The sequence below is a fragment of the Aphelocoma coerulescens genome, chromosome 1A (assembly GCF_041296385.1).
Source record: "Aphelocoma coerulescens isolate FSJ_1873_10779 chromosome 1A, UR_Acoe_1.0, whole genome shotgun sequence".
Lineage (NCBI taxonomy): Eukaryota > Metazoa > Chordata > Aves > Passeriformes > Corvidae > Aphelocoma > Aphelocoma coerulescens.
In genome coordinates, this window is record NC_091014.1 from 65,477,729 (window position 1) to 65,501,957 (window position 24,229).

The 24,229-nt window shown below is 44.9% G+C and overlaps 1 protein-coding gene across 1 annotated transcript; it reads right to left on the minus strand.

The window, feature by feature from the left end:
* Positions 1–7,034: 7,034 nt before the first annotated feature.
* On the minus strand, positions 7,035–23,982 carry CYB5R3 (cytochrome b5 reductase 3). Its single transcript, XM_069003314.1, has 9 exons — positions 23,917–23,982; positions 20,405–20,536; positions 17,271–17,343; positions 14,949–15,055; positions 14,031–14,165; positions 13,080–13,158; positions 12,870–12,955; positions 10,057–10,156; positions 7,035–9,029 (listed from the first exon to the last, which is right to left on the minus strand). Exons 1-9 carry the CDS (start codon positions 23,935–23,937, stop codon positions 8,857–8,859), a joined length of 906 nt encoding a protein of 301 aa, XP_068859415.1. The 5' UTR covers positions 23,938–23,982; the 3' UTR covers positions 7,035–8,856.
* Positions 23,983–24,229: the final 247 nt, after the last annotated feature.

The window sequence follows — 24,229 nt, forward strand, 5'->3', positions numbered from 1 at the left end:
ATAATGAGATTTTGCAGATTAAGTCAGTCCCACTCCAGGTTTCTCATTATGAAGACTAAGTAGAAACCTATTGGAATCCTCCTTATTTCAGAAGGCAGATGAGGTGAGACACTGAGTTACCACTGTTACACCATGCAGTGAGGCTGGGGGTAGGACAACACTCAGGTATGAGTGGCAGTCTTGTTGAGTTTGTGTCTGTTTTAATTTGGACTCATCTTTACACCAAGACTTGCTGCATATGGAGTAACACAGGTACGTGCAAGCAATTAGAGAGTGGATATTTCTCAAGTGTGAGAGGGTCAGGCCCTCACTTCTCGTGGAATTGTGGCCAGAGGCAGCACCTCCCTCCATTAAACACTGAAAACACAAGCCAAGGGAGAGTCCTAAACTCACTCCTTTCCCACAGAGAGGCTTGAGGAATGAGTGGAGCAATCCCAGCTGGGCGACTCAAATCCCAACCAACCATTAGTCTGGATTTCCCTCACAATTCATTGTACATAAAGATCTCACGTATTTGGGAAAAACCACCAACTTCAGCAGCCAGAGATCCATCTTCATCCTGTGTTCCTCCTCACGAACAGGAGTGTGCTCCCTTCCTCAGCCTCCTTGTGGCCCCAGGAATCTTTCCCTTATTCCTACACATGGTGACACTTTCAACAGGCAAGGCTAGAAGACATTTTCGTTTCGGTCTGTGGGCTTTGGGAAAGTAAATTAATTGCTAAAAATGCACAGCAATCATAGGAATGGCTGTGACAATGAGAACCAATAAGTCAAGTTAAAAATCTGGAAGTGGTATCCCAAGTTTACAGAAGGGGAGTCACATCTGCTCAGTAAAGTTTGCAGCTATTTCTCTGTGGCTTTGCTTAAGCTAAATGATGGCTGAATCCACATGTTTAGTTTATCCTGGCTTTGCTTTTCAGCCAAGTTTCCTATTTCCGTAGGAGAAGCTCTGCTCAGCTCACCATTAATACTTGTCCTGGAATTTCAGCAAAAGGCCCTTGAACTCCCAAGTGCTGTCTCTGATGCAGAAAGAACTCAGCAATTTGTTAGTGTTTATACATTCTTAAGAAAAGGTTACTAACATTTTCCTAATGTTAATGATCCTGTGTGTTTCTTGGAGAAATATTTCAGCTAAAATTATTGCATTAAAAATCAAAGTAGGTTTGAAATTGAGGTGCAGATCACTTCTATTTAACTATAATTTTACAAATATCTCAATATAGTTAAGACCTTGTAAATATTTGCTAAAAAGTGATTATTTTTGCCTGTGGCTCCACCTCTTTTTCTTATTTTATCTTTTTTTTTTTTACTTTCAGTGCAGAATTACTGTGCTGCCACGAGTTTCCACTTAACCACCAACTAAAGCAGCAATTTAATTGTGGAGTTTAATTCTACCTTGTACACTCCAAGTGCAAATATTTATTTAAACATGGGGATAATTCTAAACAGAGCTAGTCAGAATAAAAGCTACTTACGTTAAAATATCTGCCAGATTAAGCTTCTAGGCAATGTTTACACCATCCTGAGAGTGCTGTGTGGAGAATCCTAAGCTGGATCTGGAGGTGGGTGGTGGAAGAGAAGCCAATTAGGTTGGTCTGGTGGGCTTTGCCCCTGTAACTGGATTATTGCTGGGATTCACTGGTGTGCTGATGGTGCTGTACTGTGCTAGACACAAACAGCCTGGTTTGAACCAGCCCTGGGCTTTCTCAAGACAGTGCTGCACAGCATTATCACATCATTAGTGGCATCAGGAAAGCAGGGACCCTTCTGCAAGGAAATGCTCCATCATTAAAAAAAATAACAGCATCCTTCCATTCACAGCAGGTAACTTTTAAGCGCTCGTTTATAAAAAATACTGGTTTTACCATTTCCAGCTCTATGAAATAAACCATGTGAAATGCAAACTAATTTCATTGTTTTGACACAAACTTCTTGTCCAAATGCTGGTTTTGAATCTGACTTGTTCTCTGGGCCATTACCTGGGGCACTAACCATGAGTGCAGTGTGCAAGCATTGCTGCATTTTTTTTTTTGTTTTGCTTCTTCATTATTAACAGCTGTACATGACTTTAATCGCTCAGTTCCTCAGAAGCTCAACATTTAAAAAGTCTGGATTATTGAGATGCATTACTGTGCCTACAAGTGACAAAGCAAGTTCTGTTACAATGATCTCATCTGCAGCCTGTGTGAATTAAATAGACATTGATTTATATATCTAAATGCCCATAAATCTGCACAATGATAACTGCAGAGGAACAACAAGGGAAAAAATACAGCCTGTCTGCAGAGAGGATTTATACCCAGCCCATTTTTCTACCTTGAACTTCAGTTTTAACAGCTACCTTGCAATTATTCTTAATATTGATCTTGGCCACGCTGAAGGCAGAGATTCTCACAGATTGCAGTGGGGTCAAGTTTGCACTCAATTTTTGTTAGTATAAATCAACTACAACGTTAAAGCCCACTTGGGACATACTGAAAATCCTGTAAATTCTGGTCTGCATTCTCAGTGAAACAGCTTTCAGAAGAAACAAAAGCTCATCCTCCATTTCAATTTGAAGGGTTGGAAGACGTTTCCCAGGTTGTTTAATGACAAGGAAGTGTGTAATCATTCATTGGTGTACACAAGATTAAACTGGGCATTTCACAGAACTACAGATAACGGTGCCATAAAATCCTTGGCCCATCAGCGACCAAATGAAATTACCTATGAAGGCCTGGGGAAAAAGAATCTGGCCATCCCACACCCACATCTGTAAGCTATTCTTAGGGCCATTTCTTAGAACTATAGAAGCATTTGGGTTAGAAAAGACCTTCAAGATCACCAAGTCCAACTGTAGACCTAACTCTGCCAAGTGCAGCATGTGCCTAAGTGCCACTCCAGAGGCATCTAATGGACTGGTTTAGGACTACTGGAACATGTTAGAAGTTCTGTCCTATGAAAAGCATCCTGCCATGAGACTGAAATGTCTGAACTCTGAATTTTTAAAGACTTGCCCCCTATGAGAATCACAGAATGGCTGGAGTTGGACAGGACCTTAAAGTTCATCCAGGGCCAGCCCTCTGCCATAGGCAGGGACACCTTCCACTGTCCCAGGTTGCTCAGAGCCCCATCCAGCCTGGCCTTGGACATTTCCAGGGATGGGGCAGCCACAGCAGTTGTGTAATAGACTAAGCAGGAAAAGAATCCCCTTGGAACTATCTTCCCCTCCAGCTGCTGTCAGGAATCCTCTTCAAAGGTTTCAAAAGTTATGAACCCTTATAACCAAATCTGAAAGACCAGAAAAGTGCCCACGATGAAAAAGTTTACCAGAATCAGTAAATATTTGGTTTAAATGCAGCAAAGATGGAGGGAGAGAGAAGAACAAACAATCTACCCCCTTCTGCTTTATCCCAAAGGAGCTGAGGGAGCAACATGTCACACATTCATACAAGTATCTTGCTTGCAGCATGGGATAGAATTATATATTAGATTATTTATGTAAGTAGTTGTCCTGACTTTCTGCCACCCACACACACTTTTATTTTGGTGACAAATGTATTTTTCTTGCAGCTGCATCTGGAGTTTCATTCCATTTGATCTTTCTGTTTATCTGCAAGCTCCCACAACATGGGAGTGTTTCCCATGGCTCTTTACCAAAGCAACTGTAAGAATCCTGCAATAATGACCTTTGATTTCTGAGATACAAAACACGTGTCTTTATACTGGAAACTTCACATTCCTTACAGAACTTGGATACGAAATACAGAAAAATTACCACAGGAGACTAAATACATTGTTTTGGTTTTTTTTAAGACAATCTAGGAGCAGGCAGTAAATTACTGTAATAAACCACAAGCGAGACAGGCCTGAAAACTGCTGTGATTTAAGAAGTTCTAAAGCTGGGGGTTCATAAAGGAGCACTGTCATAAAGGCCTAAGTGGTCACGAGTAACAGAGACAGAAGATAAGAAATAACTCTTTGCTGTCTCTTCCAGCCCCAGAAGCAGCAATCCACAAGCCAAACAGTAATCTGCAGCTGAAACTACCAGGAGCCCAGAAGAGGAGAAGCTCTTCCTGCACCAATTTCCTTAGGAGTCAGCCTGTGTCCATTGCTGCCCACAGCAGAATGGGCATCCTGAGCACCAGAGGGGCTGGAACACGAATTCCATGGAGAATGAAGTGCAGGCAGCCCAGAGCTACTGTTCAGAGTAAATCTTTAGAAGCTGATTGTAGCTTACTGAAAACAACACTAAGGTCACCTGCCTTTCTGTTTGCTAAAGGATTTATCATCTCTTCAATGATAATGAAAACAGTATCTGACACTGGAACTGCATTTGCAGATTAAAAAAACCCAACTATTCTTAAAATTCTTAAAGACCTGGCAAATCAAATGTATATAAAGCACAAGGGAAGAGGAGGGGCAGACACTGATCTTTTCTCTCTGGTGACCAGTGACAAGACCCAGGGGACTGGAGATGTGCATATATCTGGAGGGGACAGAATGAATATTTTGGGGGAAAAGTAAGGAACTTGGTAGCGAACGGGTAGGGAAAATTTTGGAGGCAAAAACCTGACAAAATCTCTGTGGCAGAAAATGGACACTTTGAGGGAAAAACGAGGTGATGAGTAATAGGCATGTAGGGAAAGTTGTGGGGGTAAATCTTGAAAAAAGCTCCATGGTATTAAATAAATACTCTGAAGTAAAAATGATGGAATTGCTGGAAAAGTAGGGGAATTTTTTCTTTCTAGATTGTGGATAATTGGGGAGAATATTTGAGATAAAGAAGTGAAATGTATGAGGGAAGTTTCATGTTCCCAAGGGAATGCTTTAGGCATGTGCAGCTTCTGAACTGCACAAGTAAGTCAGGCTCCCACAGAAACCTTCCAAAGCTGGAAGGGACAGGGCAGAAAATTCCAAGAGTGGTGTGGGAAGTGTTTTCTCCCAGGTCTGGACACCACTGAGGTTGAAATGACTTAAAAATATTCCTTGTCCCTCTCTTGTTCCCAGCCCAGGTCTAAGCTGGTGCTCCCTGCGTGGCTGCAGCTCCCTGGATGTGGAGGGAGGAGGTCTCTGCTGGAGAGTGGGAGAAATGTCCCTGCTGGCTGCTGTGTGCCTGGTGGGCAGAGAACTCTGGTCTTAGCAGGATGGGTTTGTGGTATTTAATCAATCCCACCTCCTTTTCATGAGGTGTTTTAATGAGCCATCAGCAGGGACCACTTTTAGCCAGCTTTAGTTGGGGTCTTCCCAGATTTCTGAGCTTCACAAGGCAGGAGATGGACAGGTGGGAACTGAACACTCCCGAGGAATTGTGTGGTAACATTTCCATGTTTGACAGCTGATCCTTGTGCTGAAAGGATCCCTCTTGCTTCCCTTCAGGCAATTCCAAGGCTCGCTGCTCCCATCTGGGAAGAGTCCCCAGTCTGGATCTTCTCATGGAAGAATATCCCTGCAGCCTTCCCTGCTGGGATCCTGCTCAGGAATCCATGGGGTACAAGTTTAGCAATTAATTCTTCTACCCCCTGCCCAGCTCTAATTCCAAAGAATTTGGTGTCTGCCTTACCCAGCTGGAGTCTGCTTCCAACTCTGTTCTTGCTGCTTCTGCTGCTTTCCATTTCCCAGGAATTCCACCAACTCCACCAACGGAGTGACAGTGTTTTCCACCTCCTCCAGGATTCCCTCCGTTTGGGTGCTGGAGGAATACCAAAACCTGGGCCTCCAGAGCTTTACTATCAGGAATGTCATCCCTGGATTTGTTCATTTCTAAATATTATCTCTTCTCAGCAAAGCCCTGGGCATCCAAGGAATGTAGAAATGGATGTGCTAACCGCTGGTTGCACCTGTGGAATGCCAGAGCTTGGAAAAATGGGCAGTTTGGGCTTTTCCTGGTGGTACCCATGAGGTGTGTTTTACCTGAGAGCCTCTTCCCACGTCTTTCCCTGTACCCACCAAAAATCCACCTGTTTATTCCCCAGCTGCTTCCTCCCTCTTTTCCTTTACCCAACAGAATTTTAACAGGTGAATATTCCTATCTGTAATAGCACCTTTCATTCCAAAGCTAATGACAAATGAATCATTTCCTTTGACCTTCATTATTAGGATTTCACCAAGAGCTGGTGGATGGAAAATGATCCTCTCCTGGCCCCTGCTGGATCCCTGGAGCAGGGATTCTTTTCCTCTTCCCTCCCCCCCTCCCCTTTTTGGGCTTTATTCCACAGCTTTTGCTTCCAATCCTTGGATCCTTTCCTTCACTCCAGGAGCTCCCAGCAGTTCCACGCCCTCTTTTCTCCCATCCTGGTAATTTCTGCAAGAATGGATCTGTGCATTTCAGTTCCCTTCTCTTTTCTCCAACAGTTCCCACCAATCCAGATCTAAAGCTGACACAAGGAGCTCTCAGTGCCCACAGATCCAAACTCAGACCTTGCCATCCCTGAACCAGCAACTCCAAACACACAACCCCGGACAATTTGCATTAATTAAAATCTAACACACCAAATATTTTAAAATTCCCAAGAAACATACTGTGGCCTTCAACTCCCAGGGGTTTTTTGCTTTAAACTCACACGGATTTGGGGATCAAGGGATTTCCCTAGAAAAACCTGTGCGGTGCACGCTGGAATCCCCAATCCCCTGAATCCAGGGAGTGTTAAAAGCTTAGTCCAACCTGGGCCACCATAAATTTTTGCCAAATATCCCCCCAAATCCTTGGGAAAACAGAACCCTCTGGTACTGCATTTCTAGTCTTGGAAAACCAGGAATTACTTTATTATGCTACCTCCTTTTCATGAGGTGTTTTAATGAGCCATCAGCAGGGACCACTTTTAGCCAGCATAAGTTAAGTTTCTTTTTCACAGATTTATTGCTGTTTTGATCATGAAATCAGCAAAACCTTAAGTTTGCTAAATTAACCCTGAAAAGCTTCAATGAACAAATACTGAGAGAATTGGGGATTGGATATTTGGAATCTTATGTCCCTTCAAGGACATGTTGGGTTTACCCGCTGATTTTGGTGCCAAGGGAAACTCCAAGTCAAGAATAATCAAAATATGAACCAGTTCTCATGAAACTCAGCTTTCCAAACCTTTATTTAGGATAAAAAAAGATGAGAATGACCTTGGCAAATACAATAATGAAAAAAATCTATGCATATCCCACAGTGATACAGACCAGCAGCAAAATCACTTCTCTCATAGTTCTGCTTTTTACCTTCCAAAAAAGGGACTAAAACTTGAAAACTTGAGTAGTATTTCAACTTTGGAGCATAGTATTATAGAACAAGTTTCAGAAGCACATATCAAAAATTCAAGACTCAAGGCAAACATCAAATTAATAAAATTAGTAACAGTATTACCTAGTTGAGGTTCCTTAAATTAACTGTAGTATCTTTGCCTTTTAATTCTTGCTGGAAAATGAACCTTTTATATACACAGTACCCACCTGTTGTAGGGGCACAAAAGAAAACACAGCGAGCTATGACCTCGAATTCCCACCCAGTCTTTAAAAATTGCTACTGTACATTGACACCTGTAGCTACCTCAGCACCCACAGTACTTCACACATGACTACATATCCTTTCAGTCACTCTGATGACATCACCAGAACAAGGTTTTTAGTTTCCCAGACTCCTTGCAGGACACCTCTAACCTCAGCAGCATCTCTGCTGGTCAGAAGCACCAAGTTGGGCAAGCAAGATGCCTGCTGTGTCCTAAAAACTAGGTAAAAGGCTGCTGTAAAAAAAGGATACTAAAAAATAAAAATTGAAGCTGTAGTAAACAGCTTCTAAGAAACAGTTTTAGACTCAGTGAGACACTTGAATTTGCTGTCAGTTTGGTGATTTAAGGCTGTTCCCGAGCATCCTTACCAAGCAAACCCTGGGGAGCTTTGCCTGATGGAGACACGGAGGCGAGCGATCGGGTGCTACTGCAGGCAGAGCTGGGCTGCCTGCCAACCCCCCCAGCAATGAAACCTGGCCTCCCTTCAGGCCAAATACATCTCTGGGAAACAATTAACAAGAAAAGCTGATCGTTTTCACCCAGCATTTTTTTTTCACTGCACAGGACATGCAGAACAACTGCTTTTGTACTCCTATGCCATTGCCCAGAACTTAGGAGTAAATGCAAAATTAAGAATTTTTTTTCAGTATTCCACACATTTATCAAGCAAAAAATTCAAGGTACTTGTGGAACAGTACCCAAAGCCACCTTCTGTAGTTTCTTTCATTGCCCAGGGATGAGAACTGTGACCAGCTGGAAAAGTGTTTGCACTTAAGAGAGGCTATTCCAAAATACAAAGGAAAACCATTTTTTATCCCTGCCTACCTCTCTGTTTTGATTAACACGGAGGCTGCAACAGCTTCAGTCATAAATGGTTAACTGGCATCCTTCAGCTCAACAAGCATCTTTAAACTGATGTTGCAAAGGTTATGGATACAAGGCAAACACTCCTGGCCCTCAGAGCTTTGTAAGGATTACAATTTGGCATAAGCAAGATGAATAATCCAACACTTTTCATTATTTTCATGGTTCATACTGAATAAAATCCTGGGTATGCACAGTGTTAGGAAGTAGGATATTACTGCCACTTGATTACAGCACTAAGAAAAAGCATAAATGAGTGTGTGCTGCCCTGAGCAGCTGCACTGTTCTCCCTGGACATGGAGCACACAACACAGAGCACAAGGCATCACCACCTCTCCATACACAGGTTTAGCACAGTTACGTGTCTTACTTGCCAGAGAGTCTGAAAATATGAAGCATTTTTAATGTAAATGTATTTTCCCAGCACTGTGCATCAGCCACCTCTGTAACTTTGTCCTGTTTCCCATTAAATGTTTTTTTCCTTCCCTTCTACACAAGATCTCTGAATTACCAGTTGTGTTTAGAAGGAGAACCTCATGTCCTTGGCATAGCCCAGTTTGTCTAAGTTGGGAATGCAAGCATACTGGATCATTGGAGGAGGTCCACACATGAGGATCAAAACATCATTCTGAGGTGGGGGCAGATGGTCTCTGATCATCTCTTGGTTCACAAATCCTTGGCTGTAATCCCAATCTGTTAAAAAAAAAAAAAAGAAAGTAGAGGAAGGGGAACGAGGTTAAAAGAAGGAAAGGAGAGATAAAAGTCACTTTAGAAGGGAGAAATCCAGCTGATGAAGTTGTTCCCAGCTGGAACACTTACAGTGAAAGCCAGTTTTACTGGGATTCAGGTTTAACCATCCATGGATGCAGAACAAACTTTTGCTGCTGCTGACCCAAACTTTCGGGCAGCCTAAGACTACACATTTTTTTATCCCACTTTGGTCAGGTTTCATGTACGACCATGAAAGTCTGCAGAACAGTCTTGAGGAGGTCCAAGGAGGAACTTTTATCCCAGCTGCTAAGATCAGCTCACAATTTCCCCAAAAAAGGAATGGTGATCACATATTCCAGAACACTGATTACATAGGATGACACAACAGCACCAGACTGTGGGGAGGGCAAGACCCTTCCCTCACCGTACCAGAGGCGTATTCTTGGCCACAAGAAAGAGGAGGCACATGGCCTTTCCTTCTCTGCCCCAAACTCCCACTGAATACAAGTGTGAATGTGTCCTGACAGGGGTGGGCATGACAAGGAATGGCAAGAAAGGAAAACCACAAGGAATGACACTGTTTAGCCTTCTCTTCCTCATGCTTGTTCAGCAAGCTCAGGCAGGGATCTGTGCTGGTGAGCTACACGGTGCCTCTGGCAGTGCAGCTGCCTCAGGGCAGGCTCCAAACACAAGGATAACATGTGATATTTATGTCTGTGGGGGAGGAGAAAAGGTCACCCTCCACAGGAGACAATGATAAGTATTTGGGTGTAGCCATGGGAGGAACACTGCACTGCCACTGTCCCGAGGTGAGCTTTGGAAACACTTATCTGCTTACACCTGAGCCTCTGTGCATCCCTGTGTGGGGAATGATGCTACTGGATGCACTCAGACATTCATTAAGCAAGAAATGAATCATTAGGCTCAGAAATACACACGAAATAGCATGTCTCCTGTAAAACACATTAACACTCGTGAGTTTCACATGAAGTGGCATTTCAGGTCTTACTTTCAGGTGCTGTGTCCAGTGTGTACCAACACTTGAAGCGACTGGGATTCTGAGCCTGGATCTCATCGAGCTCGGAACGTAACAGGATATCCTTCTCAGTCTGCAGGACAAGGAAAACAACTACCACACCCTGCATGTGAGTGCAGCCCACAGACAGCAACAAAGCAGCAGCTACTGCACAGCTCTGAGAGATGGAAGAGATGATTCAACTCCATTTGACAGGCTGAAGAGACCAAACCCAAGTTATTTCCACGCCCAGCCTGTGGCAGAGCTAATAAAAGGCTCATAACTTTCCCAAATCCTGACCATGAAATGCCTTCCCTCTAAAAATAAAACAAAGTAGAACCGTCACTTCACCAGGGAACCAGAAGAATAAAGCCCTTTTTAGCACTATTACATCAAAAAACTAATCATGACTGCACAGAAATATCTCCCTACCCCTTTGTACTGTGCCATCCATTCAGGAAAATGCCAGGTTTTTCACCTTTGCCAATTCAAGTATCATCAGCACTGCTATATGGAGACTGCCTGGCTTTTAAAAAGATGTGGAACAAATAACCAAAAGGGTATCAAGTTCTGGCTGGAACAACAAACATTACTCAGGGTATCAAGTTCTGCTCCTCCCTGATGCAGCATCACTGAAGGCCAAAGGAAAGCCTTATTTCCCTAAGAGCAGTTGCAGCCTGGGCAGGAAGGAAAAGGGTAGGGACTGAAAGTGCTGCCATCCCGGGCAGCCTTAGTAATTTGGCACTGAGGTCACCACTGAGTCTGTAACTGTGGGAGTAAGCAGGAATGTGCAGCAGCTATTCCAGAGAAGGTGCCTATTCCTGGATCTGCAGCTGTGGGTGCTCCAGAAAAACTCCTACTGCCTCTGGCCAACTCAAAGTGTGCCAGCCAGAAGCACAGTAAGAGCCCTTGCACATAGTTTTAAACACTTTAAAATATTTTAAAAATCTGCTTTCTATTTGTGCAGTTACTGGGTGCAAGGACTCTCTAAAGCCAGGGACTGATGTTTCCACAGGCTGTTGCTAACATGCAGGGAACTGTTCCCCAGGCTCTGCCTCCAAGCTGCAATGGGTTTCTCATGCTGCTAAAGCAGCTCCAGCCCTGTGTTAGTCATTCTGAATCATTCCTAGCAAATCCTAGCCCTCCTGCCCTGATACCACTGCACTTTATGCCAAATCCAAGGGCTCCAGCCAGAAGCAGAGAGCACTGGCAGGGCTCCTCAGAACTGGGAATCTCAGCACTTGGATCACATGTCCTGGGCAGATAAATCTCAGGTTATAACTCAGGTATCACAGAACTGCCTGGGCTGGAAGGGACCTTAAAGCCCACCCAGTTCCACTCCCCGCCAGGGGCAGGGACACCTTCCACTATCCCAGCTTGCTCCAAGCCCCATCCAGCCTGGCCTTGGACACTGCCAGGGATGGGGCAGCCACAGCTTCTCTGGGCAACCTGTGCCAGGGCCTCCCCACCCTCACAGGGAACAATTTCTTCCTCATATCCAATCCACACCTGCTCTCTGTCAGTGTGAAGCCATTCCCCCTTGTCCTGTCACTCCAGGCCCTTATCAAGAGTCTCTCTGCCATCTTTCTTGTAGGCCTAGATATGGCACAAATGAAATGAGGACACACTGAATATGAGAAGAAAAATAGAGGATAGCCTAAAAAAGCTAAAAGCCACAAGCATAAAGTGAAGCTCACCACAAATAATGACTCATAATCCAGAAACAAATATTAATTAGAGGGAGAAATCAAAAAGCAGAAAGATTCTCAGCAGAAGAACATCAGGCAAAGAAGGGGTGTTGCTCAGCACCACACCAGCATTTGGGTTATACAAAAAATCTCTCTTGCAAGGATTCCATGGATGAGAGAGCTTCCCTCTGGCCAGCATTCAGGATGCCACACCTCAAGGAGCAAGAAAAGCACGTGAAGAACTGACAGAGGGGATGAAAATGAAAGCAGACAAGCAGAATCACAGCTCTGTAACTGAGGGACCTGCAGGAGACCACAGTTAATTTTAGCCTCATGTGGATACAAATATTGCTGCTAGCAAGAATTTTTCTTGCTTCTTTCCAGTTCTTTCCAGTCCCGTGAGATATTTTTCTCTCTCACGGAAGATAGTAGCAGAGTTCTATAAACTATGAACACCTGCAACCTTGCAGAGCTTTGTTTGTGGTAAAAATAGAAAAATATTTTGACAATGGATGTTTTAGGATTTTAGCCAATCACCCCAAGGAGTGGCTGACCCTTTGACCAATTAGACTATGAAGAAAAAAGTCTATAAAAGAGCTGTAAAATAATTAAATAAATCAATCTTGCTGCACAATTCCTACCTGCTGGATCTCTCTTCCCCTCCTTACCACTGCAGGATACTGTAACAGCCTCACCCAAGACGTCCTCAGACAGAAAGATTCCACAGACAAATCCTGCTGCAAAGCTGGGGAGTTAAAACTGCTGGAGGAGACAAATGTCCACCTCTTTCATGTTTCCACTAAGAAAGACAGCTCTGAAAGTCTGCCCAAAACATTAACAACTTGCACAATGGAATGCAGGGCTTTAACATTCATAAACTGGATTAGAAACAGAGCAATGAGTCACAGGAAGGCAAACATTAGCAAACATTTCTGTAGTAATGCTAAACCCCCAATTTATTACAGTGCTTTTATATGGGAGGTTTCCAACACTTCAGTTCACTTCTCCCCTCAGGGTTTGTACCTCTGTACCAGATTTCCTCAAAGAGGATTTCATTTGCTGAGTGGAGTTCCGCTAGGTAAGTAAAACACTACAAACAGAGGAAAAGGACAGAATTACCTGATTAGCAAACAGCAGCTGGCAAATGGTGGGGTCATCTTTGTCCTTTATGATTGCTCGAATGATCTGCAGCATTGGTGTTATCCCTGGAAGAGAGAGGCAGGTCAGTGATGTGAGGATAGGGAGTAAAAGAAGGGACAAGCAGGAAAATGTGAGCAAATGCATCCACCAGCTGTCAGAAACCACAGATGAAGCCTTGCAGATACCTACCAGTCCCCCCTGCAATCATCCCCACATATTTCACTGTCTTGGTAACTGGTTCAGCTTTCTTTTCTGGCCGAATATCAAACTTGCCTGAAGAGAGAAAGAGATGGAAAACACTGAAGCAAGCAGGAAACACCTCCTGTTATCCTTTTCCAGCACATCCAGCTAAACTGACTTTGTTTCAGCCCTGTCACCCTTCCCTCCCAGGGAACAGAAAAGGTGAAGTTGTCCTGAATTAAAGCAATCTTGGAAGATGATTTTAAGACATGAGGTGGTAACATCAGACACTGTCATGGGTTATGAGTTATCCCTGACCACAGCCTACATACACACCACATGTATTTCTATTTGCTCACATCCCATACCCCCAGTGACATTCACAAGTCCAGATTCTGGAAACAGTTCTATACTAAGGAACTGATCTGCTCAGTGAGTTTATTTCCCTGTGTAGATTATTTTAAGGGAAAAACATAAAATATGCAGCATGGTTGGTTTTTTTTTAAGTTTTTCTCTATTTGAACCCATTTGCCCATTTCAGCCAAACACAGCAGAGAGTCTGAAAGTCCCCAAAATGCTGTGTTGTATTCACAGCTCTCTTCATCCAGGATAACATGAATGCTGCATACAAAGCTCTGGAAAACCACGTGTCGGGAGTTCTGCTTGACACAAAACTGCCAGAAGGTTTTTGTGACACATTTGTGGCTGTGTTATACTAAGGTGAGATATTTTACATTGACATAAAAGTAATGCCTACTCATAAAGTTCAGTTTTACTTGGGAAATTAGCAGTGGACAGTGCAAATACCCAGTGTTTTTGTCAGTGTATAAACTATGTCCATATAAGAATGGAAAAACCCATCCCTTACTTGAGAACAGCATCAACAAAAAGCCCTTCTAGAGTAATAAGACATTTTTCCTGTACTGTTTACTCTGGATAAATTCTATCTTCCAAACCAGCCTTGCCTTTTCCTTTGTACACAAGGAGGCCACTTGGTCCTCTGAAGTCAATGGTGTCCCCTATTTTCAGGCTGTCCAAGTACTGAGACATCTTCCCCCCATCAGGAAACTTGGGATGGACACCTCTGAAGTAGACCTGTTAAAAACAATAATGAAGCAATTCAATCTCACAGCTCAGAGATGAGCATTTGCCCTTCAAATTTTTAGGTACAAATACTCCTCATGCAAAGAGCACAATTACTCCATGAAGTCTGACTGACAAAAGATCAAAATGCCACCTCTGCCCCAATTTTTGGGCAGAGACTGGTGTTTTTCTCCATTGTAGTTCTGCAACGCAGAAAATATTGATAATAATCAACACAATTTACACCCAAGTTTAAAAGGGGCTAGAAAAATAAAGAAAAAACCCAAAATACTGTGATTCCAAAGAGCAAAATTCTAAGAGGAAATCCAGTGCAGATATTCATATTTTAAAGCCATCAGGAATTTAAATGATAGGTAGTCTAGCTACCAAGAGGCAAAACAAAAGTACATTATCACAAGACTTAAAATCACATTCTTACCAATTAAATCTATCATTCACACTGCCAGGATCAGCAATGATAATGATCACTGCTCTCAGTGATCATAATGACCAAATTCCATTAGCTTCAGAAGCAGTTGCCCATTCAGGCAAGGTCAATTCCTTATTCCAGAAGGGTTAAAAAGTGTATGAACATCTGCAGGTCTACACAGAGGGTGGAAAATGATGCAGCATCTCATGAGACACCCTCACTAAAGAAGTGCCTGCAAAATACCATGTGGACTGTAGGTAATGGCACATTTCTGAAGAGAAGCCAGCACACCAAACTTCACATAAAGGCACTGTAAAGGTGGCTCAGAAGTTGCCCAGCCTAGGAACAGAGCATGACATTCTCACCTTGACAACAAGATCCACAAAGCCCTTGTCATCATCACTGGAAACTGGAGTGTAAGGTCTGACAACGAGAGCTCCATCAATCCGTGCAGACAGGTAGATGTGCTGCCCTGTTGCAGGGAAGAAAACACAAAAACTAGTTTTCTTTCAAAAGATTTTTCTTCCAGTGGATGTGCTGAGTTGGCATGGACTGAAATGCAGCCTCAAAGCTCTAACTACCTTATTTTGGGGCATCACTTCTTCCTTTCTTATTTTCCTGACACTGCAACACCTTGGCCAGAGTTGCTAGCCATGCACAGATCTACCTGAACAGACAGACGACTCCACTGCTAATTCTGTGTGTCAATCATAACTTCATGCATTTACATTGACCAAAGCCTGAATTGTACCTGAGATCTTGCAAAAGATGGGATTTGTCTCTCCTGTACAGACAAATAAAAGGGACACGGGGCAGGGGGGAGGGGGGGGGGGTAAAACTGTCCAATGCTGTTCACACGTCTTTAGTAACGTGTTAGTTGTAAACTGCCACAGTTTAGTTAAAACTGAGTTTATAACTGTTCTTGCATTGACCACAGTTCCCTCTCATCTTCCAGGAGCTCTCCAGCTGCTTTTGTTCAGGCTGCCTAGACACAAAGCACTTTTCTAACCCTGCTATTCCTCCAGCTTAACATGTGAATGTAGCAATCACGTTTCCATCTGTCACACATCCTCTGAACTCTCTACAACAGTTTCTCTTCTCAATGTCTACATCTTTTTTTTTCTGAAAAAACAAGAAAAGAATTAACTTCTATGAAAGGTTTTCCTATAAAATTCCAGCATTCTGAAGAGACCCAAGTGCAGATTAACCGGGAGGGGAGAGAGAGGTTTTGGGTTTTGGTTTCTTAACACCATTAGGTCAACAGAACAAAGCATTTTCAAAGATGGCACAGCTCCTCAGCCTGTTACGGCAACACAAAGAGGGGATTTTACAAGGAGCTAGTTTGCAAATGATCATAATGACCATATTACATTAGCTCCAGAAGCAGCTGACCCTTCAGGCATGGTTAACTCCTTACTTCAGAAGGATTAGAAAGTGTTAGGTGAAGGAAGATGTGTTACCTGGTGACTTGGGGAATGGGCAACTCACCTGAAGCTGTACATGGACATCATATTCCAATAAACCTCCCAGCCAAACCTACAGACATCCTGCTAGGGCAGACCTGAAAGGAACTGCAGCAGGCAGCTCCTGTTCCTTCTCTAGGGCAGAAGTGGCTGCAGGCACAGACCCACAGACCTCTGGTGACCACTGCAGCCTGGACAGAGGTGCTGCTGCTGGGGCACATTTCACAAGAACTGCTACAAAGCCAGAGAAGGTGCCCTTCCCAGAGAGAAAATGTGCCTTATGCCCTCACCTGTTACAGCTTTACCCCACCCTGACAGGACAGAAGTTGGCAGCCTCTGCATGGGGCCACACACAACCCTATCCCTCAGAAGGAACCTTTCAGTGTTTTTGGTGATACAAGGCAAATGCTGGTGCTGGACTAAACAGCATCTGTCTCCCAACTGCAGCTCTGCTGTTCCCAGATGCTTTTCCACCCTCTGCAGCTTTCAGCTCTCTCTGCTTCCCAAGTCTCACCCTGCAAACCACTCCTCAATGTCCATTTTGGGCAAGCCAGGGAAAGGAGCTTTGCTTTCATGGCTACTTAAAAAGATCAAGAGATTTTTAACACCCCAAACGAGAGGGAAATTAACACCTGGAAAAGGTGCTGACAACAACCACAAAGAAAGGAGCCAAGGATCACTGCAGCAGCTTGTTAAAGCAGAAGGCCTATTAAACACAAGTCACAATTAAATGCTCTTTATACAAGCAGGAGGAAACAATGGCACTAAGCTGTTATGGAAGGCACCACACCACGTGGCAGGGCGTTTGGAAACAGCTACCCCCGGGTGATTCAAAAGTTCCATGAAATTCAGAAGTGAGTAGATCATTTGGTAAACCGCATGTGTTAGAGAAGTGGATGAGAGTGATGCCTCAGGGCACGGAAAGGGACTGCAGGGATTCAGCCCCACAGGAATAACACACGCTGGAGAGCTGAGACTGGAGAAGTACAAGTGAAGACCTGTGTTTCTACTCTCTGCACACAAACAAGCTGGATGTTCACTCATATACACTGCATTTCAGAACCTGCAGATTAGTCACAGCATGAGGACAATCTTGCAGAGCTCTCAGTAACAGCTCAAGCCACACGAGCAGTATTCAATTCAAAACATAGGGAAAAAAACCCCCCAAATCCCTTATAGCATAATTAATGCATGCAGCACTTGGATTCTTCATACTGAACGTACCTAGAGGGAGACCCAGAACGTGTTCCATGGAAGGGAGAGCAAATCGAAATCTCCTTGTGTCATGACTAACTTCCTGAAAGAGGAGAATCAAAAGAACAGTCAGCTGTGTTGTTGGGATTTAATGTTTGTGATTTCACTTGTCAAACAAGCCATGTCTGGAGTCCTGCAGGATTAAGAATTAAAGATACTTAACGATACTCATGTGCAGACTAAGTGATAACTTTACAAATATTATGGACATTTACACTGCCTTCTGTGAGAAGGCCACAAGATAAAAATTAATTAGTTCTTCAATTCTCACTTCAAGTTTACATATGCAGCAGTTCAAGGCCAAAGTATTCTGATTTTCATCTCTCAAAATCAGATGAATTAACCATTTCAATGGAAGTACAACCTAGTTCCTTCTGCTATGGTAAGATCCTTAAAAATATTTTCCCTGTAAAAACTGAATTAATCCATAAATAAAATTGAAAAGAGCACTGTATTTAGATATGAACAAAATTATGACAATATATGCAGTCCTGCTGGGATAATTATTCTAATCTTTACTAGGAAAGTAAATTTTGGCAATAAATAATTATTATTTCTTGTATTATGTAAGTTTTATGTTTCAAAATCAGGTCATATTCACAGAAAAGAAAAACACAGCAAAAAAAAAAAAGAAAGAAACAGCATACAGCTTAAGGCCTCATCCAGTGACTTTCTGTTTTTAAGGGTTTTGTAACCCTTCTTTTGTTTGCTTAACTGTTTTTAAAGTAACCAGTGGAGACAAATTCCTTCCTCACAGTTTGTCTCCCCTTACTATGGTCATACTGATGAAATTTTCTTCACAGTACCTCATTTTAAGGCAAATCCTGAAGGAAGAAGGGAACTGATTGGCAGTCTCAAAAGGGCTTCTCTGTACTTATGTCTATTCAGGAGCAGTAACTGCCATTGAAAATTCCTTCAGAAAGACAACTAATGTGGACTTAACACTGTTGCTCTCACTCTGACTGCTGCTGTTTCTGTATGGAATTTTCAGCACTGTATGGAAATCACTGGATTTTTGACAATAATGCTGCATTTTTATTATGCTGTCTTTAACAGCATGCAGAAAGAACAAAGCTTTGAATTCCCACTTAATCATCTCACCAATTAAAGTCGAGAGAGTTTAGCTGAAGGTGACTAAACACAAGTATTTTGGTGCATCATGAGGCAATTGTGAGAAACTAAGAGGCTCAGGGAATCCCCAATACCTAGATCAGCATGCCTGTGCCTCTCTCTGTCACACAGCCAGGACACTGAGCCTGCCACTCTGCAAGGTGTCAGTCAAGGCTGGATTACAGACAGCCTTGGATCAGGATCCACTTCCAGCACGGGGTCACTTCACACTATCACTCCCCTTTGGCACTGCCCTAAGCACCTGGAAGCCCCTGGCCACACACTTCTGTCTCAAGTTGCAGTGCCAAGGAGTCTTCCACCCTTGCCAAATGCAAAGCTGGAGAACAGTTTTTTGCAGGCTGGTGCTTTGCTGAAGCCACTGAAAGGCAACAAATTAATTATGCTCACCATTATAAAACCAACCAACCAAACTGAAGTTGTTGGCTTTTTAAAGGCATGAACTACATTAGCACATCTAACTATATTATAAAAGATTTTTCCCATGCTATGGACTAGGAAGCAGCCTCGAGACTCCTATTTCTCTGTTCAAAAGACAGGAAGTGTGGCAGACTCAATTTGGGCACATCATAGACTCATAGAAGGATTTGGGTAGAAGGGACCTTAAAGATCATCCAGTTCCATCCCCCTGCCATGGGCAGGGACACCTTCCACTATCCCAGCTTGCTCCAAGCCCCATCCAGCCTGGGATGGGGCAGCCACAGCTTCTCTGGGCAACCTGTGCCAGGGCCTCCCCACTCTCACAGGGAACAATTTCTTCCTCATATCCAATCTAAACCCACTGTCTGTCAGTGTGAAGCCATTCCCCCTTGTCCTGTCACTCCAGGCCCTTGCCAAGAGTCTCTCTCCATCTTTCCTGTAGGTTCCCTTCAGGCACTGCAAGGCCACAACGAGGTCACCCCAAAGCCTTCTCTACTTCAGGCTGAACAATCCCAATTCCCTCAGCCTCTCCCAACCTCATGAGAAGTAGGGAGTCTATAGTAACAGTGTGGTTGCAGTACACCTGGGAGATAAATTCAGCAAGTACACCTGGGAAATAAACTCAGCAATGCAGTCCAGCCCAAGCCACAGGGAAGCTTTCAGTTCCCACAAACCCAGGATTCAAAATGACAGTGATTGTTTCCTTTGACAGACAGAACCAGGGAAAGCCAAGCTATCAGTGCACCCTCTAAACCTCAAACAAATCCCTGTTCCAGTCCAAAGTCTTCTGATAAATTTCTGAATAGCTCATAGCCTTAAAAAGTCAACACTAAAGATATCTTCAGGTGTGACTTTACACCTGACAAGCCAAGATTTCTCTCTCATGCTTTTGATGGCGTGTTTATCCAAGGTAAACCTGGACTTTTCAACTTTGGTGGCTTTGGCTCACTTCCCACAAACTTAGTTACCAATGGCAAGATCCACCCCTGAAAGCATCATGACTTTCCTCTGGTATCCCACTTGAGCAAGAACTTAATTTTGTACCAGGAGGCTTTACTTTTAACAGAGAGAAAGAGAAGCTGAGACAGCTCAGGTGCTGTCAGGACTGCATGACTAAAACACCTGTCTTCCTGTAAGGTACTACAGTACATCAATCCAGTAACAGGAACCAGTATCAACATAGTTCTGACAGCTGCTGTTGAATGCTACTGACCATGGAAAAGTTGCCTGCCCTGCCTGACAGCAGGACTTGTGTCCCTTAGCCCAGCCAGTAATGCAGTTTGGGAATTTCTGCTGATGTGCTCCATAACATGAGATGCACGTGACCGTGAGTTTGATCATTTCTGAAGCAGCATTCTCCACTCTAAACTGCTTGGAAACAAGCTGCTTGCAGAACTGCAGAACCCAGTTATACCACACAAAGAGCTTTTATAAAGGAATTCTTTCCTGAAGACAAAAGTATCCACCCTGCTGGGACATCACCCAAGACTTCAGAAGCTGTAAGCATTTCACAGCGTCCATGGAGAGGTCATGCTCAGCACTGCACATGCACCTACCTCCTTATCAATCAGCCTCAGTGCATACTTCACTTCTGGGTCCTTCAGGGTAATTGCAGGCCGGGGATTCCTGAAAATCCTCATGACAGTGGTGTAGATCAGCCATATTGGGTATGTCACAACCTGACGCAACTGCAGCAGCACAGAAACAGCGTCACACACATGTGCAGAACGAGAGAGAGTTATTTGGGTGACAAGGAAAAAGGTACTATGCCATGACAATCTAACCCCCAACAGAGAACATGGTTCTTTGAGCAGTAAGACAAAGCATTATTACAAAAAAGCCCCCAAACCCACAGATTTGCTTTATGAAGACCTGGTGTCACTCCTGTGTTGAGGCACGTGCACACCAGCATGGGGCTGCCATGATGGCAGCTGGACAAGCGAGGCTGTCACAGCTCCATATCCCCAGGTCCCCTGTTAGGGAGGCTGAATCCCCATCTCCAGCAGGCACACAGACACATGTGTCACGTGTGTCCAAATACACACAGAATCACAGAATATCCTGACTTGGGAGGGGCCCATCAGGATCATCTGGTCCACCTCCTGGTCCCACATGGTCCACCCATCCCACCCTATGCCTGAGAATGTTGTCCAAATGTTCCTTGCACTCTGTCAGGCTTGGGGCTGTGACCATTCCCTGGGGAGTTCCAGTGTCCAGCCACTCTCTGGGGGAAGAACCATTTCCTGATATCCAACCTAAACGTGGCTGACCACACTGACCAACACAGCCAGACACGCACACGAACAGCACCGATGGGCTCATCCCGTTCCTCTCCCCACTGACCGGGATGAAGGTCCATGAGGGGGAATTCCATACACACACACACGTGTGTGAGGTGGATCCCCCAGCAGCTGGCTTTGCCCTGGCAGAGTGTTCCCACTCTCCAGGCTCCCCAGCTGCTGCCATCTGGACATAGAGGCCTACACACGCCACCCCCCACGCTGCAGACACCCCGTAATTTGGGGTCTCGTGCTTGACCACAGACCCCATGCTGTCTCTGGCAGCTGAGCAGGACTTTGCCAGCCACCCCCACTGCTGCTGGGTGCTGGCACCATGCACACACCCTCCAGCTCAGAGGCTGGGTGCAGGCATTGGCGATTCCACCACCACACAGACCCATGCACGCAGAGCAGCACCCCTTCCCTGGGAAAGCAGCTAAGCTGCAGGACAGAGCCAAGGGACAGCCCTTTTTGTCCCTTTATCATTTCGTCTTCCCCACATTTGAAGCCCTATAAGACAGCAACAGATTATGTTCTGACACCACACCACCCCCTTCGCATCGGAGCAGGAGAATAAACTGCACAACTACTTATAAAAATCCTCTCTGACTCAGTAATTTATTATTCAACACTTCAATAGAGGAGAGGGGAAAAGCATGACTATAGCAAAAATTAAAAAAAAAATGAGCTCGAAGTTCTGCCTGCTTAGCTTTCATCTTCACTTTATTTTAAAGGGACCTGACCAGTATTTTAGAATGGCATTTGTGCAACTGTGACGGTCCCTCAGGAGGCTACAAAAACTTCCAACGTTATTAATAATAAAACTGTGGGATGGCACAAATTCTCTCTTCTTAAAATGCTGCTGTACAGGTTTAAAATGTATCATCACTGTGTACAGCCTGAGGGCACACCATGCCATATACACACTGCATTTTTCACTTTTACTTGGGAATACTGCAGTAGCTCCACACAGGCTGTTTCTGAAGAAGCTGAAGTTTACAGGAAAATTATTCCTAAACTCTCATAGAACCACCACATTACTGCAGCTCTGGGAAGAATTTTTGTTATTGAGTCACAAAAGAGGGGAGAGAGAGGAAAGTTGTTCAAGGTGACAGAGCAGCAAATAAACTCCTTAATAAGAAATTAACACGTGAGTGAGGTCTGGTGGCAACAGCAAGCTGACTCTGCAGCAGGTGTTTCAAATGAGACATTAATATTTTAAAACAGTTTCATTTACAAATGCGGCTATCTAAAATGAACAAAAAATAGTGCTGCTGTGGTCAGGCAATGACAAATAATTTTAACACAGCGTTAACCTTGTGGAAAGCAATTTGTTGTTCATGGTCAATTAGTGCAAAAGTCTCATGGGATTTGGCCTGGAAAGAAACAGCACACCCACTAATTCAGAAAGCTATTTTAGTTCCTTACTCAGATCTATGACCAGGTGGGCAGAAAAAAGGGGAAGAAGTGAAGGCTGAATGATTACAAAAAGTCATGCTTGCTAAGAAAAGCATTCTCTGGGTTAAAAGTGGCCTATATACCCTCATCACAGGGCAGACCAAGATATTAATGAAGAAAACTGCACAGCATCAGGTCTATGGCAGCAGAGAGCAACAGGCTGACCAAAAGGCCTGGGAATCACTAAACAGGGACCTTGTGACTCATCATTTCCAGCTGCACAAATCTCTGCAAACAGAGAAGGCAGAATTAGTAACTGAGCAGGAATTTTTATTAATGGAAAGAGGCCTCTGTGTGATAACAAAGAGAAAAGCCATGGAGACTGCACTGCCGGGGTGTGGTGAGCACAGCACCTTCAAAAACACAAGCTCACGGCTCCACACTCCAGCACTGCCCTGCAAACACACAAACCAAACCCTGCTTTGGCATGAGAAACCTTGTACCCTCAGCTCCAAAAACCCTGTTTTTGAAGTAATCTCAGCTAAACATTCTTCTCATCTGTTTCAGAAACCGAGAGGATAAACGGATCTCTTCACTTCTGCAGCTTTAGCCTCATCTCCTCTGTTCAATGCACCTTATGAGCAGCTGTACCCAAACCAGCACATGTTGCATCCAGCTCTATCCTGCTTCTCTCACAAACCCAGAGACAGAAGCTCCGGTGTTTGAGTACCGGAGCAAAGAACCGTAACAGGCAGCTGAGACAAGAGGGTAACGATGCGTGGCAGAGGTGACAGCGCTGCAGAAACCCCGCTCAGCAGGCATGATCACAGAATCGTGGAATGGTTTGCGTTGGAAGCGACCTTAAAGATCATCATCTCCTTCCAACACGGTGGGCAGGGACACCTCCCACTATCCCAGGCTGCTCAGAGCCCCATCCAGCCTGGCCTTGGACACTGCCAGGGATGGGGCAGCCACAACTCCGGGTAATCGGTGCCAGGGCCTCACCACGCTCACAGGGAAGAATTTCTTCCTCATACCCACTCTAAACCTACGCTCCTCCAGTCTGAAATTATTCCGACGGAGGACAATACCACAAGCGTTCAGAGCCATCAGCGCGGGCCCCCAACAATAGCAGCAACAATAACAAAGCCAACAACAGTTATCCACGGAGCTGGGAGGGCAAAATCCCCCGGCCAGGCAGCCAGCACAGGCACCAACATCGCCCCGGGCGCAGGAGCCGCGGGACGGCCCCGGAGCCTCCGCCGCGCCCGGCACCGCGCGGTCCCCCGGGCGGCGGGGACACGCTGGGACACCCCGGGACACCTCCGCTGCGGGCGGAGCAGGGGTGAGCAGGAAGGGACCCCCGCTCCCGGCCGAGCACCGGCACTCACCGCGCTGAGCTGCGCCCCCATCGCTGCCCCGACACACGGCGGGCACCGCCCCGCCCCGCCCCGCCCCGTTACGCCGCACAGCGCCAGGCTGAACCGCCCCGCCCCGTGACGTCACGCAGCGCGCTGAGCGGCCCCGCCCCGCCCCGCCCCGTGACGTCACGCAGCGCGCCGGGCTGTGCCCCGCCCCGCCTGTGACGTCACGCCCCGCCCCGCCATGGCCGTGCGGCTGCCCGGGGCTGTGTTCCGGGCACACGGCTTGTGTGACCGCACCGCGCCCCGAGCGCCCCCGTGCGCTTTATTAACTGCCTAAATA

Coding starts and splice junctions, on each gene's coding strand:
- CYB5R3 (XM_069003314.1), bottom strand. CDS start 23,937: ATGGGGGCGCAGCTCAGCGCG. Junction 15,056..17,270: donor CGTTCTGGGTCTCCCTCTAG/GTACGTTCAGTA, acceptor TCCCTGCAACAG/GGCAGCACATCTACCTGTCT. Junction 9,030..10,056: donor ACTGGACACAGCACCTGAAA/GTAAGACCTGAA, acceptor TTTTTTTAACAG/ATTGGGATTACAGCCAAGGA.